Source organism: Pelodiscus sinensis, chromosome 5 (assembly GCF_052426305.1).
Source record: "Pelodiscus sinensis isolate ZL-2025 chromosome 5, ASM5242630v1, whole genome shotgun sequence".
NCBI lineage: Eukaryota > Metazoa > Chordata > Testudines > Trionychidae > Pelodiscus > Pelodiscus sinensis.
In genome coordinates this window covers 131,451,075-131,470,533 of record NC_143056.1, presented here as the reverse complement: position 1 = coordinate 131,470,533, position 19,459 = coordinate 131,451,075, and the positions used below count along the sequence as shown (strand labels likewise).

The 19,459-nt window shown below is 53.8% G+C and overlaps 1 protein-coding gene and 1 long non-coding RNA gene across 5 annotated transcripts in view; one reads left to right on the top strand and one right to left on the bottom strand.

Moving 5' to 3' along the window:
• LOC102456459 (integrin alpha-D-like) overlaps positions 1-15,820 on the bottom strand; it is a 44,540-nt gene extending 28,720 nt beyond the window's left edge. For 2 of the 4 annotated variants that reach the window (XM_075928898.2, XM_089778910.1), the window contains exons 1-9: positions 15,449-15,816; positions 8,552-8,666; positions 8,313-8,416; positions 7,992-8,056; positions 6,908-6,947; positions 6,335-6,465; positions 5,934-6,079; positions 5,330-5,483; positions 2,902-3,052 (exon numbers count right to left, since the gene is read on the bottom strand). In XM_075928898.2, the coding sequence (XP_075785013.2) occupies positions 2,902-3,052; positions 5,330-5,483; positions 5,934-6,079; positions 6,335-6,465; positions 6,908-6,947; positions 7,992-8,056; positions 8,313-8,416; positions 8,552-8,666; positions 15,449-15,485 (943 nt within the window). In that variant the 5' untranslated portion in view covers positions 15,486-15,816. Of the gene's footprint in view, positions 1-2,901; positions 3,053-5,329; positions 5,484-5,933; positions 6,080-6,334; positions 6,466-6,907; positions 6,948-7,991; positions 8,057-8,312; positions 8,417-8,551; positions 8,667-15,448 lie in introns of all 4 variants that reach the window. The other 2 variants (XM_089778912.1, XM_089778911.1) reach the window with 2 other exon arrangements.
• LOC142829384 (uncharacterized) lies at positions 7,917-12,999 on the top strand. Its single transcript, XR_012903770.2, has 3 exons — positions 7,917-8,072; positions 10,603-10,697; positions 12,472-12,999. It is a non-coding gene; the product is annotated as an uncharacterized LOC142829384 (long non-coding RNA).
• Positions 15,821-19,459: the final 3,639 nt, after the last annotated feature.

Below are 19,459 nucleotides of genomic sequence, written 5' to 3'. Positions count from 1 at the left end.
TGTTCCTGGATGGTTCCCTTTTTAGAAATTGACTAGCCCAAAGTAACTGCCCGCGTCTACACGCGGCAGTGAAACAGGATTCCGATTTAAAGCCCTAAATCGAATTAGCTGGTATTCCTCATGGAATGAGGTTTAGGGGACTAGTGTAGATGTACCCTGAATCTGTGGCTGCACCTGCCTGGATTCCCTCTTCCTATTCTGCTGAATTAGGCTTTTGGCCTCTTCCTAAGTAGGACACACCTACTGCAGCTGCAGACACAGACTGAAGTCAGTTCTGTGTGACAGGACTCACCTGGAACTCACACACATATTTTTTTGGTGATAAACACAAAATCCTCCTGCCTTGCTCTGTCTAGAAAGGCCTGCGCTGCACAAGCTCATCAAATTCACCCTCTCCCTCAATGTGGAGAAGGGTCTGCACAGCTCCTTGCGCCTCCCAGACATGAATTGCACAAACTGGCTTATACTATAACCAAGATTTAAGTTTATTAACTACAAAAAGTGAATGTTTTCTTGAGGATTAGAGGGGAGAGCAAACAAAACAAAGCAGATCACCCGAATAAATAAACAAACTGCCAACTGCGCTGAGCACACTAGACAGGTAAGTCAGAAATAGGGAGATTTCTCACCCTGAGTGAGAAACAGGCAGCAAATTCTTAAGGCACAAGTGGCCCTGGCTTTCCCAGGCTTCCATACTCAGCTAAAAATCCTGCCAGCCTGGGACCATCACTTCCCACAGTTCAGTCCTTGCCCCTCAGGAGTTTCCAGGTGTGTTGTTGTAGGGAGAGTGAAGCTCCCTCCTTGATGTCATTGTCCCCTTTTTAAATCTTCCTCCCACTTGCTAGAAACCTCTTTTGCTGGGACCTGGGTCAGACAGTTCCCGTTGTGTCCTGCTATCGCAGAGAGGTTTCTATTGTACCCAGGTCCTGGGGTAACCTGGTGCTTGTGCGCACTGCTCCAGTGACATTGTTTGGCCTTGTACTGTTGTACCCGGAAAGCTGCTGCTGGGGGTGTTGTGAACCTCACCACATGTTTCAGAAACCCGTACACAGCCAACCACCACAGCTTCCCACACAACAACGACACAAACTATCCAAGGAGATGCCCATGTTTAGCAGAGCAAAACTTTTAGAATGATCCCTCACAGGACACCCTAGGTACAAACAGTTCCTCCTTACATGACAGCGGGGGATATGAGGGTGTCACAAACGGGGGGGGGGGGGTAACAGGTCTCAGTCAGCCACTGGGGGGGGGGCCAAAGCACAGCGTGGGATGGCTCTGTTTAGATGCAGCTGTTGTGATATGTAAAAATTAACAGGTCTGAAATGACTCTACATTAGTGTTTCAGGGATCAGCCACAGCATTACCCTCTAAACATGCTTTTTCCTTTTGTTTTTTGTAGTTTGGGAAGATAGATTAAGTGTCCGGTCAAACCCAGTATTATCCTTTCTGATGTATAAACATATTCTCTCTCTTCATTCTTGTAGCCTCTTTTGTTATGTCTCTTGCTTATCCTCATTGGCTCTGCATAACCCCTCTTCAGGGTCAAAAACCTCGTAATCTCTGTAGCCTGTTACTATAGTTACTTTACTATAGAAAAATGTTGATTAAATTAGAAATTCTGTAAATAGTAATTCGGGATGGGTATAATCAGGGCTCGACAAATTATACCATCTACTCACTCGTAGCGAGTTGATTTCAGCTGCGTGCCCCGTTCATTCGCGGTGCACGCATGCGCAATGCGGCTCTTGCACATTCGCAGTACGGGGCTGGTAAGCGGTTTTCACCACTAGTTGTCAAGCCCTGGGTATAATTGTATTCATTATTTGCTTATTAATATTCATTTTATGGGAGTTAACATTACTCAATAAGGTTTTAGTAAAAGTAGTGATAGACATATGAATTGACATACTAAAGAGATAAAAGGATATGACTAATGCCACTCGGACAGTATGTTGAATGTCTGAGGTAAACGTGCGTGGGCAATAAAGCAATTCCGTTTACCCATCTGCTCGTCAGTCACCTGTTTCCTCTCTAACAGCAGCCATCTCATAGAATCATGGAATCAGAGAACACTAGAACTGGAAGGGTCCTTGAGAGGTCACCGAGTCCAGTCCCCTGCCCTCATGGCAGGACCAAGCACTGTCTAGACCAGTGTTTCTGAAAATGTTCAGCGGGAACACGTAGAGAAACACATTAACTGGCTGCCCCGGTTTGTTTATTTACAGGTGCTGTGGCCGTGGAGCCTAGCAGCTCCCATTAGCTCCGTTTCATCCTTTGCAGCCAACGGGAAACAGGGAAAGCAGCATGGGCTGGGCCACCACTTCCCGCTGCTCCTCTTGGCTGCAAAGAGTGAAATGGAGCCAATGGGAGCGGCACCAGTAAATAAAGAAACCAGAGCAGCCAGTTAATGTGTTTCTCTAAGTGTTCCCACAGAACACTTTCAGGAAAACTGCTCTAGACCCTCCCTGACAAGTGTCTGTCCAATCTGCTCTTGAATATCTCTAGAGATGGAGATTCTACAACCCACCAGGCAATCTATTCCAGTGTTTGATCACCCTGACAGGCAGGAAGTTTTTCCTCATGTCCAATCTAAACCTCCCTTGCTGCAGTTTAAGCCCATTGACTGTGAGTGTGAGGAGCGGGGGCTGTTTAAACAGGAGAGGGGGAATCTTTGGGTTTGTTTTTACTCCGATAAGCATCTGGCTATGTTGATGTCCTGGGGATGTTGCTGAAACTCGGCTTCCCACTGCTCCCATATGGGTATGTCCCACCCGCCCACTCTCAGGCTCACACCGCTCCCCCCTCTGGATTCCCTGCTGCTCCCTGTCCCATCTCAGCCTGGGAAACCCATCTCTAGGGGCCCAGGGCCAAGGTGACCCCAACTCCCAGATCTGGTACCTTGGATGGTGAAGATTTTCTTCTGCAGCTTGTTCTTGATGCACTCAAGGGCGCCAAAATTGTCCACCCGCAAGACGTGCCGGTAGCTGGGCTCAGAGGCGATTTCACGGAGCTCCTGTTTGGAGGTATCATTGGAGAAGGCAGAACCGACCTTCACAGAGTAGAGGGGGGTGCAGGAGAGACCAGAACATGAGCGTCAGTCACAGCTGAAAGTCCTGGACAAATAACCCCGCCCCCGAGCCCTGTCTCAGTCAGAGCCACGTGCTGCTCCGCTGAGTGGGGGGAGGGTCCCATGGGGCAGCTTGGGACAAGTGTCTCTGTGGTGAGAGGAGAGGGGCCCACAAGCCTGGAGTTACAGAGCCGGCCCCATTTTAGCACCAAGTTCCATCGGTTGTATCGGCAGCAGGGCACAGGCGGCTTCTTGCCATGAGGATTATTAACCCTCTGGGGCCTACATGACTGAGTGCCCAGGGCGCAGGGAGGGGTGAGTGTGGGCCATGTCTCTGGGGGCGCCTCAGGGTGGGGTGAAGGGATGGGACCACTGGGCTAGTCTGGGTGGGTTGTTTGCAGCCAGTTCTGCAGTGAAGTGCAGGCACCTCCCAGTCGCTGGGCCCGATGTAAGAAGCAGATGAAGATCTAACAAGATCCAATGGCGGGGCAGGGAATTTACACCAATTCTGATTGGAAAGAAGGTGTCAGGTTTAGCTGTGAGGAGAATTAGCCACTAGAGCAGCTCACCATGGACTGTGGTGGGTTCTCAACCTTGGCAATTTTTCACTCAAAACTGGCTGGTTTTCTGAAAAAAATCTGCTCTGGATTATTTGGGGCAGTTCTCTGGCCTGTGATTCCATGGCAGCTCTGACTAGATTGTCGCAAAAGTTCCTTTTCCCCTGGGAATCTGACTCTACACCTCAATTGGTTGATGTTGGGCAGCTTATCTCAACCAAACTCTGCAAGGCGACGTCTACACAGCAGAGTTATTCTGAAATAACAACGTTCGTGTCTGCTCATAAGCAGTTATTTTGACATCATGTCGAAATCATGTTGAGCAGAAGGACGGCTTACCCTAACTCCTGTAGCCCTCATTGTACGAGGAGTAAGGGAAATCAGGGGAAGAGGGCTCTCTCTCACAATAACTGTGTAGGCAATGCCAAAAGTCAAAAGAAGCTATTTCGACGTACGCAATGCAATTGCATAGCTCAAGTTGCACAGCTTATTTCGAGTTTAGCCCTGCTGTGTAGACACGGCCTACGTGGCTACACTGAACTGTAGCACTCACCAGTGTAACTCACCCATTACTGGTTGAACCTCTCTAATCCAACACCATTGGGACCTGACCAGTGACAAAGTCAAACATTTGCCAGACCATGGGAGGTCAGTATTGTCCAGCAGCATTACTAACACTTCCACTACTTACTGGGCTCTTACAAGACATTTTGGGGTAATTTTGAGCAAAATAAAAGCACAGAGCACTGAGAGCCAGGACTGGTGGCTCTAAACAAACTTTATGGGACTGCAGAAAACTTGGCCACGCCCATGGAAAGCTGACATCTGGATAACCAAAATCATGCTGGGCCACGGATGTTGCTGGACCAGAGAGTGCTGGACTACAGAGATCCAACCTGCACATTGACTTAACTCCACATCCACAAGAGGCCTTGGCTGCTGCTTGATTGATCTATTTCGGTTAATACTGTGCTCATATAGGCACCATGTGGCTTATAACACCTAGGGCTTTGGCAATTGGCCATGAACCTTCAGCAGCAAGTGCCCCACAGTACCCCACACTGACAGTTAAGTGGGTACAAGCGCCCTGGTGAGGAGCCGCACCGCCGACAGGAGAGTGATGTGGACGTGAAAACCCAATTTAATTACGGCGCTGGCTGTGGGACGATGTAACTCAATTCGACTTAGGCGTGTCGTGTAAACCTGCCCTTTGTCTCCTAAGGCCCATTTCAATCTCTTCGGCCCAGCAGTTTAATGGAGATCAATGTCAAGTGACTGAGACCAGTTTGCGGAGGATCGGAGCCGCTGTGTGAGCCCCAGGGCGTGTGCAAAGGAGACTTTATAAGAGCCGGGTGACTTTGCTGTTTAACTGGGGGGGGGCTGTCTCTCAAGAACCCCTACCTCAAATGATCCCAGATTTGGACCCCAAGCCCTAACCTGTGTCTCCAGGAGGCAAACAACATTTCATGGCCATTGGAGTCAGCATGTGGAAAACGTGACGTCTAAACTGGAAAGCACCTCTCAAGTCCAACAGCAGGAGTTTCCGCTCTTCTATAAAGTCGCACATTGGCTCAGTGACAACCCAGCCTCACTTTTTCTCCCTGACTTGATGGGAACCCCCCGTCCCCCCCCCACACACACATCCCATGTCCCTAGACATGGCCTAAGACCCACACCCGCTCTCTGCCCAGCTGCGGCTCACCCCGACGGCATAGCGAATGATCCCCGCTCTCTCCGCCTCGGGAATAACGTCTGAATAAGAAAGTGGGTCTTGGTTTTTCTGCCCATCTGTGATCACAATGAGAACCTTGGTGGCCTCCTCCCGAGCGCTGTTCCCAGAGGTGAACAGCTCCTGCCTGGAAAAGGGAGGGCGGGAAACCATCGGAGGGTAAGAGACACACAACCACACCTCGCTCTCATCCACTGCTTTGGCATTGTTGATCGCAAAGTCCTTTACAAGAGAGGTCAGTGTCACTATCTCCATTTTGCTGATGGGGAAACTGAGGCAGGGGCAGTGATGTAACTTGGTTAAAGTCACACAGGAACAGAGGCTCAGGACAGGCCTCAGAACCCTGGAGTCCTTGCTCCTGGCTCTGCCCTAACCTACTAGTGCCCACACCCCTCCCAGAGTCAGGGACAGAGCCCAGGGGTCCTGATGCCCAGTGTCCCCCCCACTCTAAATATTAGCCCCAGCACCTTTCATAGCTGGGGAAAGAACCCAGGAGTCCTGAGTCTCTTTATCTAGCTTGCAGGGCCTGATAGCCCTTTCCCTGTGGAGCCCATGCAGGCAGGGGTGCGATACCTACACCACTTTCCGGATGGCGGTGGCCGTGTGTGTCTGTCCATGAATCTGTTCAACTCCTTGGACAAGGTTGTCTGGGTCACGATTTCTGCTGTACTCCGTGAAGTTGAAGTACTCTTGAAATTCATGGGAGTACTGCCTGAGCGCAAACTGTAACGGGAGGCCGGGGAACGAGAGAAACAGCCCGAGGGGGGAAGGGTCAGAGAAGCAGGAATCGGACTCAGTTAAGGCCTGGGGCAGGCGTTCGGGGGTGGCTGGTTCTATGGGAATTTCTTCCTGGTTTGGGATGCAAAATCCATTGCTGCTCCCTGCAGCACAGCGCCCCCTAGTGCTGCCCTGGGGCATTGGGGCCAGCCCTGCCTGCGAGGGGCAGACAATAGGCAGGGTTCTGCCTCTGCCTGTTACCTGCGTGTCGGTGCCACGGAAACGCTTCATGATCTCAGAGAGAAACGTCTTCATCTTTTCAAAGTCCTCGGGTTCGATGCTGCTCGAGCCGTCGATGAGGAGCACGATGTCTGCGACGAGTGTGAAGCACTCTGAGGGGACAGGGAAGACGCGCGTCCTGACTCACCGCCACAGGGACTGAGAAAACCCCTTGGACAGAACTAGACCAGAGCCATGGGCCCAGCCAGGTGTATAGCCCCACACGCACCCCGCCAGCCGCCCCGGTCAGACCAATGGCCCCTCTGTCGCAGTGTCTTCCCCTCCCTGCAGTGAGTGGTCCTGAGATTAGAGCATGACATGCACAGTATGAAAAATGCACCCACCCCTCAGAGCTGGGGACAGACCCCAGGGGTCCTGGCTCCCCGCTCCTACTGACGCCCTGAATCAAACCAATCGGCCCCCCTAGGCCGGTATCTCACCCCCATCAGACCCAGGGGCCCATCCACACCCATCTCCCCTCCACCTGCCCATGGCCGGGTACCCACTGTGATCCCCAGGGTGCGAGTACCCGCCCCCACCAGCATTTATTCTCACCTGGCTGGGTGCCCGGGTTGTGCTGCAGCTTCCGGAGGGTCTGGCACAGAAGGAAGCAGGAGTCACCGGTTGCCTCCCCCCCTCCCACTGCTCCCTCGGCCGGATTAACGCAGGCAGCCGGGCCGACAGCCGCCATGGGCCCCGGGGCAAGGTGTGGGGAGCAGCGCCATAGCCCCAGAGGGGCAGGGCCTCAGGCAGAAGGGGCAGGGCTTTGTAGCCCCAGACGGGGCTGACCAGCAGCTGCTGAAGCCCCGAATCCCTTAGAATCACCAGGCCCTGGGGCAGTTCCCCTCTTTGCCCCCCGTCCGCCGGCCTGAACACAGGGGCTTTGGGGCTGCAGCCGTGGGTGCAGGTGCCACAGGCAAGGGAAGGCATCGCCTTCCCACAGGTGCCTACGCTCTCCAGCAGGGCTGGGCTGTGGCGTGGCAGCCCCGCCCTCCGACTGGCCTGGAAGGGTGCAGCTTCAGGGCTGGGGCTGGGGTTTGGTCGCTGTCACTCTGGCGACAACCCAGTTACAACACTTCCTGCTACGCTAGGTCACAGTCACTGTCACCATGGCAACATCAGACACTTGTCTCCATCCCTCACAAGCGGGGTGGCAGCAGGGGTCCCCCCCATTCACCATGGCAGGAAGCAGAGCCCCCTGGGGCCGGGGGAGGGTGGTGGGGTGGCATGGAGCAGGCTGCTGGGTCACTCCGGCTCCTGCTGCCACAGTCAGTGCAGGGGGGAGGCAGAGGGACCCTGCTGCTGCCCCACTCCAGGCCTGTCCACAGGATGGTTGAGGCCCCACCGTGAGTCCTGAGCAGCCACCCTGAACCCTCCTACAGACAGGATGGCTCTGCTCAGAGTGTCACAGTCACTGTAGCCAACCGAGGCTACCTGGCTACCACCATCCGCCACTGTGCCACCCCTCCAGTTACAGCCCTCGCACAGTTACCGTGTCGTCATGGTGATGTCACTCAATTGTCACCTCTGCACCAATTCTCAAGCCGGGCCGACACCGCCCAGTTACTCCCATCCATGAACAGTGAGCTTTGGGGGGACCCGGGTCTCAGCACCCACCTCCCCTGGGCGTGGTACCTACCAGGGGCTGGGGGCCTCGGGCAGCCGGAGACAAACCGAGGGACGTGTTCATGGCATCAGCGGGCCCTGAGGGAGGAGAGAGGTGAGTAAACGAACCCCACTCCTGTCCCAGTGCGGCGCATAGACCGGAGAACGCCTAACGCCCAGCTCTGACCACTGGGACACACCCACCAGCTGGGGATAGAAACTAGGAGTCCAGGCTCCCTTCCCACCCCCGCACCTCCTGCTCTAGACCCCACTCCCCTCCCAGAGCTGGGGACAGAACCCGGGGTCCTGGCTCCCACCCCCGTCCTATTGCTGCACCCACAGCACAGGGTCCTACTCTGGGTGGGGCTCTCCTGGCAGCACACGGAGCCCGGGTCACATGTGTAGACTTTGCCGGTTACATTCTCATCTCCCATCTGCTGCAGGTCCTCGGCGCTCAGCCTGCGGGGAGAAAACAGGGGGTGTCGGGGATGCCCCATCACACCCAGGGGAGTGGAGCCCGGGAGGGGCAGCCCAGCTAAACAGGCCCCTTAGCATTGGGCCCCAGTCATGAGGGGTCCCATGTTCAGCCCTTACCCTCCGGAGCAGTTGCTCCCGAACTGCATCATGCTCTGTGTGAACCCTGCACCTGACACCTGGAAGATGGTGGGTCCCTCCACATCCACGATGCATCCACGGCCGGGGGCCAGCACTGCAGGGGTTAAACAGTCTCCAGTTAGAGCATCCCCTGCGGAGAACAGGCCAGTGCTTGAGAGCTGGGGGTTGGGATGTGGGGGCTCAGGCCAGGGGACAGTGGCTATGGGGCCTCAGGGCAGGGGCTGGACATGTGGGGGCTCAGAGCGAGGGGTTGGGGTGTGTAAGGAGGGGAACAGGAGTGAAGACAAAGGGCTGGGTGTGGGGGACTCAGGGACTGAGCGTGCAGGAGTCAGGGGTGAGGTGGGGAGGAGCTCAGGGCAGGTGGGGGGAGTAGAGGGGTGCAGGGGTCAGGGGTGAGGTGGGGAGGAGCTCAGGGCAGGTGTGGGGGGAGTAGAGGGGATCAGGGGTCAGGGGTGAGGTGGGGAGGGGCTCAGGGCAGGTGGGGGGAGTAGAGGGGGGCAGGGGTCAGGGGTGAGGTGGGGAGGAGCTCAGGGCAGGTGTGGGGGGAGTAGAGGGGTGCAGGAGGCAGGGGTGAGGTGGGGAGGAGCTCAGGGCAGGTGGGGGGAGTAGAGGGGTGCAGGGGTCAGAGGTGAGGTGGGGAGGGGCTCAGGGCAGGTGGGGGGAGTAGAGAGGGGCAGGGGTAGGGGTGAGGTGGGGATGGGCTCAGGGCAGGTGGGGGGAGTAGAGGGGTGCAGGGGTCGAGGTGAGGTGGGGAGGGCTGCAGGACACAGGGCAGAGGGGGTGCTCAGGGCAAGGGGTTGTGTGTGTAAGATTAAAAAGTTGTGGGGGTGGGGGCTGAAGCTACTTGCTGTTCTCCTTCCAGTCCCTGTCAAGGAGCGAGAGCAAAGTGCCCAGCTCATCTGCCCCCTTCCCTCCCAGCCAAAGTGAGCCATGCAGCAAACTGGGCACTTTCCCCTCACTCCCTGACAGTTATGAAGGGGAACAGCCAGTAATGTCTTTGAATGAAACTGTGGGGTAGTTTCAGCCCCCTCGGTCTTCCTAAAAGGACTCCTGGTAAATGGGCTTAGAACTGGGTCAGTGCCAGATGGTTTCACCTGCCTGGCTGCAGGCTGCTCAGTGTGACAGCTGGTAGCTGATCCCCAGGGGCCAGGCTGGGAGCACTCACTGCCTCCTTCTGAAGCCAAGCGCCCCAGCCTGCCGGCTCCTTCTGGCCACAGCAGCACACTGGGGTGCACCAGCTTATTTTCACCTCTGGTTCGGTCTCTTTCCACATCTGCTGAGTTATGTCAGTTCTGAGGGCTGCCCTCGCTTTGGTGATTCTGTCTTTGTTCTGTTTGGTGTCATGAGAAGCAATCCCATTGCAGGTTCAGCCCGTTTTCCTGTCGCAGCCAAACCCTGAGCTTGCTCTACAGTAGGGTAACAGGAAGCTGCCGACTGAACTTGGGAGGAGTTCTTGATCAAATAGACAAACTCTCTAATAGACATTGTAGGGTCAATTTAGACATTTCGTTGCTTTTTTAATTTGACAGTATAAACATTTTAAAAAAATATACCCGGCCATTGTGGACTAGAATGTATGTTTTGTAACGGAGCAGGTTTAGCTGTTATTGTGTCATTAATCACTCGTCCCTGTTGTCTTTGGCTTTCATCCTCAATTCCAAAGAAACAGTCTTGGGCAGGTCGCTGTGATCCAAGCAGTGCCATTTCCTCTCCTTTTCAACCCTTTTTGTGTAGCAGCCTCTTTACAGTGTTTCCTGGTCTACTGATTCCTCATTTTCCCAAGAACCTAACAAAGTGGGTTGGTACAAATTGGCTTTGACCACTTGACCTTTATGTTTTTGCTTTGCCAAACCGCAGGTCATGTGCTCAGATTTCAGCCGCACAACAGCTACTAGCCCCCATGACCTGTAGCACATTACACAGATATCTAGAGCTAGCAATATCCCAGCAAGGGAATCCACTACGACCCTCAGTACATTGTTCCCCTGGGTAATTGCTCATGCTGGTTAAAATGTCCATTGTATTTCCAGTGTGAACGTGTTTCACTTCAGCTTCCAGCCACTGGGCCGTGTTAGACCTTTCTGTGCTGCACTGAAGAGCCCATCGTCAGACGTTTGTTCCCCAGGTCGGTATCTATAGATCGAGATCAGCCCCCTTCGCCTTCACTTGGTTAATCTAAACAGCAATAGATGAGCGATGGGATTGCATCAGGTGGGTTTTCGAATGCTTCAGTCAGTCTCAGGGCTGTTCTGAGCCCTCTCGAATTTATCAACGTCCTTCCTGAGCTGTGGGCTGCAGAACTGGCCACAGGAGTCCAGCAGCGGTTGCACCAGGGCCAAATGCAGAGTAAAATAACGTCTCTGCTTCTTCCCAAGACTCCCCTGCACAAGCCTCCAAGGTCTGGCGGCAGCATCGCACTGGGAGCTCCTTGCCCCAGGCCATTCTCGGTCTCTCTGCCAAGTCTCTCAATTAGCACAGGGGGCCTGGCAAGCTTGTGTCGTGGGAGGCAGAGCTGAGACCCACCAAACTCATGCCACACACAAAACACCAGGCAGCCAATCAGCCTCTCCAGCTTTGCAAAGGAGAGTCCCCTTAGAGCTGCCCCCTTTTAGGCCTGGAAGGTGGTAAAGACCCGTCTCCCAGAGCCGCAGAAGGAGCAGAAATGGGACAAAGTGGGGGGGGGGGCAGGTCTGAGGGCAAAGGAGATGCAGATGGGGGAGGAGTTGAAGTGGCCTCCCCAGTCTTCCCTTCATCCTTTTCCAGGCCCCATCTCCTAGTCTGGCCCTGAGCCCTGAGCCTAGCTGCCAAGGAGGAACCCAGCACTACAGCCCGGCAACCCCTGAGCATCACAAAGGGGAGGCCCAGCAGCGTTCACCGTGGCTGCCAACCTGGCCGAGTGGGGGCAGGGTAGCCAGGGAGGGGGCGCCCGCCTCTGCATGGTGGCGCCCGGAGACTCCCCTCACTGCATGGCCCCCCAGCCCTCTTTCTGTCCTCCATGTGTGTCCTCAGCCCCTCTCCTGTCCCCTCACAGACTCCCATCTCCCCTTCTCACGTGGCACCCCCAAAGAACCCTGCTCTCTGCCTCGCCCTCCAGCCTCCCTCTCTGCCCACAGACATCCCCCTTCCCCACTTCACACACCCCAGCAGAGCCACCTTTGCTGCCCCGTCTCCCCAGGCAGTTGTCCAGATCCTGCTGATACAGCACCCAGAGCAGCCCCCTTCCTCAGTCCCCCCCTCACAATATATCGCAGTCCACACACACCAAAGAAACACACACACACCCGAAATGCCTGCATATGGGCCTAGCAGGGCACCTGAAAATTAGAGGCACCAAATTCTCAGGTGCCCCTGGGGGTGCTATGCGTCGCTAAGGGGCTGCTCTCAGCCAGCAGCCCCCTGTCCTCTCCCCTCCTTCTCGCACCTGCCGAGGGTCCTGCCGGTGAGAGGGCAGAGAGTAGATGGCTCTGCTCTAGCCCCATCTGCTCCCGCAGAGGCTTGTACCACTGGGCTTAGTGGCCAGGGGTTTCTGGCTCCCGCACACTGCAGAGAGCTGGGCTTCCCCGTGGCGTGTCCCCACCTTCCCCCGTGGCTCCCTGCTTCATATTCACTTCGTATTTCTAACCTCACAATAGACATGGTCAGGGCACGACAAGCTTTCCAGCGAACGGCTACTGGCCCTGGTTGGCATCAAGCCTATCTGAGTTCTGCACAGTCACATCCAAACCCTGTTTCCACGGACAATGCAAGGACGCAGCATCACGCCTCTCCCCTGAGCTCACTGCTAGAGGGCTGGACCGTGTCCACGCTCTCCTCCCTTCTCAGAATTTCTGTTTGGCTTTGGTTCCACATCCCCCCAGTATTCCTAACCCGGGTGATGCCACATTCTTGTCTTTCCAAAGGGCTGGATTCCTCTTCCTAGCGGGCCTGGTGGGAGATGCTAAAGAAAGGAGTTTTGAACTGGAAAGAGAGACTGAAGAAAGTACTGACCTGGAAAAAGAAGTCATGGCAAGGCAAATAGAAGAGCTGGCTGCTGGAGACAGAGTCAGGAAAGCTGCAGAGAGAGCAAAGGAGGATGAGGAGAAAATTGCCAGACTTAAGCTTCAGCTCAGAATAGAAACAGAAGACCAGAAGAAACTGTATCCCGTGGAAAGTCCAGGGAATTACAGCATGGGAATGTGTTTTGATTGGAACAGGGCAGATAGGTTTAGTCAGATGAATGTCATAACACACCCCCAAAACAAGTATGAATGTGACTCTCAGAGAGATTTGCAAAGAGGGATATATGATTCTGAGCAACTGTCCATGTGTAACCAAATACACCACAGCTTTCCATGCATGATATACCTCATTTACAGCAAAAGCTAAGTACAGGACATTTCCAGCCCACTTAATTAGCCTCAGTAGTATGGGTACTACTATTGACAGTTTTTTTTCTTTCCTTCCTTTTCTGTTATAAATTCTGGGTTCCTATTGTTCAGTCCAGTTTCCAGCTCATCTGAGGAAGTGGGTTTTGCCCATGAAAGCTCATAATACTAGATATATTTTTGCTGGACTACTTGTTGTTTTCAAATACAGGCAGTCCCCGGGTTATATGGATTCGACTTACATCGGATCCCTACTTACAAACGGGGTGAGGAAACCCCGCACTAGCTGCTTTCCCCCAGCAGACCAGGGAGACGCGAGGCGGCTTTTCTCAGCAGACACCTCTGCTTGAGAATAAAGGACTGAGGGAAGTGAGGTGTGGGAGAATAAAACTGAGCTCTGGAGAAATGTTTGGCTAGAGTTTCCCCTACACTATGTACCAGTTCCGACTTACATACAAATTCAACTTAAGAACAAACCTACAGTCCCTATCTTGTACGTAACCCGGGGACTGCCTGTATACCACACCACTGCCACTTTTCATGCAAATGCAGTAACTGTAGGCTCAGGAGTCAGTGCCCCATGAATAATAGTGCCAATGCTCCGTATGGGAGTGGTAATGGAAATTCACAGACAGCATGAGAGTCAATGGGAAAAGCTCTTTAAGGCAAATTACAGCTTCTAACATCGCTCTTGTTAAAGCAGGAAACTTGCTCACCGAATCAGAGACAGGGTCCATTTTCACGGACATGCTAGATTCAAAGTTCTGGTGTCCTTTCATCATTAACCTCTGCTTCTACATGGAATCAGACGTCAAGTCCACTGAGAAGATTGCAGGACGTGTCCATAGTGTCTAGAGATGGGACTTTACCCACCAACCTCTGCCTTCTCCAGAGAATGACTGCACAGCTGTTCCACTGTGCACACTCAGGTACCCAATCTGCTCTCTGACCCTCAGACACACGCTGTCTAGTTGTAGATTCAAACAGCACCTTCTTCCAAGGAAACTGGTTAAGCACAGCCACTTGGTCATCACGGGGTTGTTCTAATTCCCTCACAGTTTTTCCTTCCTCCACAACAACTTTCAATCCCTCTGAAAGCGCCTCAAAACCATTCACACTGGATCACTCCAAACCAAAGATAGTGGAGTCATTTTTTAACAGAAAAATTCTAGCTGCTAGGAACTGAAACAACCCTCTCAATGAACACGTTGCTGCCTTCTACGGACAGACATTTCTCCTGATCTCCCTCAGTCAGATCACTTCCACTCCCTTCACAGTTACAGCAAACTGCTTGCAAGAAATACTATGAGGATTCTTTGATGAAGAGAGTCTTTGCCCACAAAAGCTTATGCTCCAAGACATCTGTTAGTCTATAACGTGCTACAGGACTCTGTCACTTTTTCATTTGCTGCACTGGAGATTGGCCTTCTGGTGTTTGATTTAGCAGGTCTAGTTAAGATTTGCCAAATCAAACTCTGAGGATGACTCCAGTTGTCACTGGTATTCCTGGCAGTCACATTTCTATGTGCACAAATGGGATATTTGCATTCAGGGGATGTCAAGCTTCACAATGGAAGGTTACTTGCCTGTTTTGCATGTTTGAGTTATGCATATATCTGTGTGTAAAACCATTTCTATAGAAAATATGAGAGTTCAGCCTCACAAACCATATTGGACTTTCTTTCTTTTAAAATGTTTTAAACAGGTTTTAAAACTGGGGGCAGACATGGTCGGTCAGCATTAGAGTGGGTTTAATTTAGTTAAACTGGTTTTAAAGTGCTTATGGCAGGTAAGCTTCTCTTTGTGTTTCTAAAGGCAATTTGAGCCTAGGGGCATCAGTTTTATAATATTATAAACACTAAGGGCAGCCCTGCCTTCCAGATTCTCCCTCCCCCCCCCACACACACCATATTGAACACACAGCCCCACAGCAAAGGGGAGTCACACCTGTGACAGAGTCCGGGGCTGTGTCTAGACTGCAATGCTTTTCCAAGGAACTTTTTTTTTTTCCCCAAGGAACTTTTTTTTTTTTCAGAACATTTTTTGAAAAGGCGTACATGCTCCTTCACTATCCCGATAAACCTTGTCGGACAAGGAAGAAGGGACGTGTCGAAAGAGGAAGGTTTTCCAAAATTGAGTGCTGTGTTGGACGCTCCAAATTTCACAAGAGCCTCTTTCAAAAGTCAATCAGAAAAAGATATTCAATTTGCGCATCACAGAGTGTGTTTCTTTTTCTGATTTCACTTTGTAGTGTAGACCTAGCCTGGGGGAACAAAATCCAAGAGTCCGGATTACCAGCCTCCCTCTTGACACAAGAGCTGAGGAGAAAACCCAGGAGTCCTGGTGCACAGGCCCCAGGCTGTAACCCACCAGACCCCACTCCTCTCCCAGAGCCAGCCTAGGACAGGACCCAGGAGTCTTCAGCTGCTCCCATCCCCCTGCCAGAGGGGCATTCGCTGGGCACCTGTGAGGAGGATCCCAGCTCTTCCCAGTGCCTGTGTCTGGCACTTACCTGTGCACAAGCAGAGGAGCAGAGGCAGGGGGTCCATCCTGTGCTGGGGTGTAGATGCTCTCCTAGGATGTGTGGGGTTCCAGGGCACTGCCTGGAGAGGAGGCAGCAGAGCTCAGAGGAAAGAGACGTGATATCTGAAAAGAGAGGAACTCGAATGGGGAGGTGGTGAGGGAGGACTCAGGAATGTTATACAGGGAGGGAGCAGAGTGAAACAGAAAGAAAAAGTCAACTACACTGAGACTCCCCGGTTGTCAGACACACGCATGCAGCAACAAGGAGACAGATGGAAATCAAACAAATAAAAATGACCAACCACACAAACCCTGAGCTTTCGCATGCCCCTCCTTCCAATTAGGGTTACCAGGTAGTCTCAGAAAAAATACTGGACACACTTGATGGGGATGGGGGGGAGAAGGGACCGGCTGGGAGTGGAGCGGAGCTGGCCGGGAAGAAGGAGGGGGGAACGGGAAGCAGAGCTAGGGGGCGTTGGAGTCAGTGGGGCTGGCTGGGGGACATCAAGGGAGGGGCGGCCGGCGGGAAGCGGAGCTGGTTGGGGGGTGGGTTCAAGGGCAGCGGGGCTGGCCAGGGGAAATCGGGGTAGGGGGGCAGCCAGCGGGAGTGGGGCTGGCCAGGGGAGATCGGGAGGAGTAGAACCGGCAAGCGGGAAGCTGGGCTGGTGGGGAGAGGGTGGGGCGGAGCGGGGCTGGCAGGGGTGAATCGGCCAGCGGGGAACGGGACTGACTCAGGCACACGCAGATCCCAGGGCACTGCCTGTCCTGCACACGGTCCTGGCAAAGCACGATCGAGTGCGGTTACGGCTCCACAACGCACTTGACCAGCGCTCAGGAACACGGACCAAACTTCTCCTCCTCCCCGGATGCAACCAGCTGAGGGCTCCCAGCGCCGATCACGCCCTGCCTCCCAGCCACTCCCCCGGCCCCCGCCAAGCTTCAGTCGGACGCCCTGCCGGAAAATCAGAAAATACCGGACATTGCACATGTATTTTCTGAATTTTTTTACTGGGCAGAGGGCCCAAAAACTGGACTGTTCAGTTGAATACCGGACACCTGGCAACCCTCCTTCTAATTCCCACCAGTCATCAGCTAGTCACTAATGGGAAAAAAATACCTGACCAGCCCAGGTCTCCTCTGGCTAAGGGAACCAGAGGCGTAGCAAGGGGGGGGGCAGGGAGGGGCAGTTGCCCCCAGGCACCACACTATGGGGGAGGGAGCAGACTCATCTGACGCTTAGATCAGTGAGCCCGCAGCTGGGCCGCATGCTGACACCCGGAGCACACTGCAAGCAGAGGCAGCCAGCAGAAGCAGCCTCTTTTAAAAGTAAGATGAACTTACCTGACTGGTTCCTCCAGTGCCTGGTTGAGGGGGGGGCATGCTGGCTGGGGTTGCTTGGCTCTGAGGGAGGGGGATTTGGTTGAGGGGGGGCACGCTGGCTGAGTTTGCCTGGCTCTGAGGGAGAGGGATTTGGTTGGGGGGGCACGCTGGCTGGGGTTGCCTGGCTCTGAGGGAGAGGGATTTGGTTGGGGGGGCACGCTGGCTGGGGTTGCCTGGCTCTGAGGGAGAGGGATTTGGTTGAGGGGGGGCACGCTGGCTGGGGTTGCCTGGCTCTGAGGGAGAGGGATTTGGTTGGGGGGGCACGCTGGCTGGGGTTGCCTGGCTCTGAGGGAGAGGGATTTGGTTGGGGGGGCACGCTGGCTGCATTTGCCTGGCTCTGAGGGAGAGGGATTTGGTTGGGGGGGCACGCTGGCTGGGGTTGCCTGGCTCTGAGGGAGAGGGATTTGGTTGGGGGGGCACGCTGGCTGGGGTTGCCTGGCTCTGAGGGAGAGGGATTTGGTTGGGGGGGCACGCTGGCTGGGGTTGCCTGGCTCTGAGGGAGAGGGATTTGGTTGGGAGGGCACGCTGGCTGCGTTTGCCTGGCTCTGAGGGAGAGGGATTTGGTTGGGAGGGCACGCTGGCTGCGTTTGCCTGGCTCTGAGGGAGGGGGATTTGGTTGGGGGGGGGGCGTGCTGGCTGAGTTTGCCTGGCTCTGAGGGAGAGGGATTTGATGGGGGGGCACTTGGGGGTGCCTGGCTCTGAGGAAGGGAGATTTGGTTGGGGGGGCCCTTGGAGGTGCCTGGCTCTGGCATCAGCTGGTAGAAAAGAGGAGGTTACTCACCTCCTGTAACTGACGTTCTTCGAGATGAGCGTCCCTGGGGATGCTCCACTTCAGGTGTAGAGCATCCCAGCACCTCTGGATGAGTTTTGCTAGCAGTGCCTCAGCGGGGGCCGTGCATGCACGGTGTGCGATGCGCATGAATTCCCTGACTAGCTATGTGCTTGCGGGCCCCCAGCTCCCTTCAGTTCCTTCTCTCTCCAGAACCAGGCGGAGGAGCGTGATTAACAGGATTGCTTTTAATTTAATTTTGTTTATTTACTTTTTTTTTAAGGTTTCTGAAGTAGAGAGGGAGGGTATTGGAGCACCCCCAGGGACACTCGTCTTGAAGAACGTCAGTTACTGGAGGTGAGTAACCTCCTCTTCTCCTTTGAGAGACGTCCCTGGGGGTGCTCCACATCAGGTGACTAAAAACAGTCCCTTTCTTATGGAGGTAGGGGCTTAGGATCCGCTAAGTGTGCCGTCTGCAGGACAACCTTCGCTAATTTAGTGTGGCATAAAAGACCCGAGGCAAGAGAGTAGTAGTGTTTCCTGAAAGCGTGATCCATGGACCACATTGCTGCTGCACAGATGTCCTCCAGTAGAACTTTCCTGAGGTATGCAATCGAGGTTGCAAGTGCCCAGGTGGAGTGTACTCGGATTGGAGCAGGTGCAGCTAAGTTATTAAGTGAGTAACAGGTATTAATACAATCCGATGTCCAATGGGATAGTCTTTGGGCTGATATTTTCTCTCCCGTGTTATGGTTAGTGATGGAAACAAACAGGTGAGGAGAGGACCTGAATGGCTTTGTTCTGTTGAGGTAGAAAGACAGAGCTCTTTTGACGTCGAACGTGTGCATCTGTGCTTCAAAGGTGTTGGAATGGGGCTTTGGGAAGAACATAGGTAGGTGTATTGTTTGATTGATATGAAAGGTCGTGCGGTCTTGGGTAAAAATGTGGGGTGTGGCAGCACGGACACGCTATCTTTGAGAAAAATAGTAAATGGTGGACCTGACATGAGAGCGGCCAGTTCGCTTGCTCTGCGTGCCAAAGTGGTAGCCATAAGGTAGGAATAAGGGACTGCAATGCAGAAGTCAGCCGAGCGCCACAATGGGAGGCAAAGGGGGCGGGGCCATGATGTTCACAGCCAGGGGGCGGGGCTTGGAGCCTCTGTCATGTCCTTTCCCTCCCGCTGTGGCGCTCATCTGACTTCTGTGCCATTCAGCCGGGCCGCCGTGCGGGAGCAAGCTGTGCAAGTGGCCTTTTGGGCTCCATGGTCCCTGTGCAGCATTCTGGCACAGAATGGCACTTTGCCTCTATTGGTGCAGCATTTGAAGCTCTTTCAGGTTTACTGCGCTGTTCGCCCGAGGTACCTGGGCGGTCGAATGTGCTGAGGCAGCTCTTGTCTGAGTAGCTGGACTTTTTTCCCTCAGAGTGTCTTCCCAGGTTGCTGAGGTAAAGAACTCTCCCTTCCTTTAGAGAGCTTAGAGATTTCCTTATTAGATGATGAGCCCTGCCCAGATCCTGGGTCGGAGGCATGACCTTTGTTGCTGTCAATATGGAGCGATTTTACTTTAAGCTCCTTAACTCTATGAGAGCTCGGCCTCGTTTCAACACAGTGGGGGCAGTCTCTGTGTGAATGAGAGCTCCCCAAGCATTTAAGGCAGGACTCGTGCCCATCAGAGGCGGACATCACCAGGTTTATAGACCTTAAGCTGTAAGTTTCTTGCATTGCTCCTGAATATAACAAAGATAAACTAGTCTACTGGGCTACAGTGTTCAATTCTTCTGTTCACTGGTCTGCTTTCTTAAATATGTCGCTTCAATGCCTGGCTTTCTTAAGAAACAGTGTACTGTGTGCGT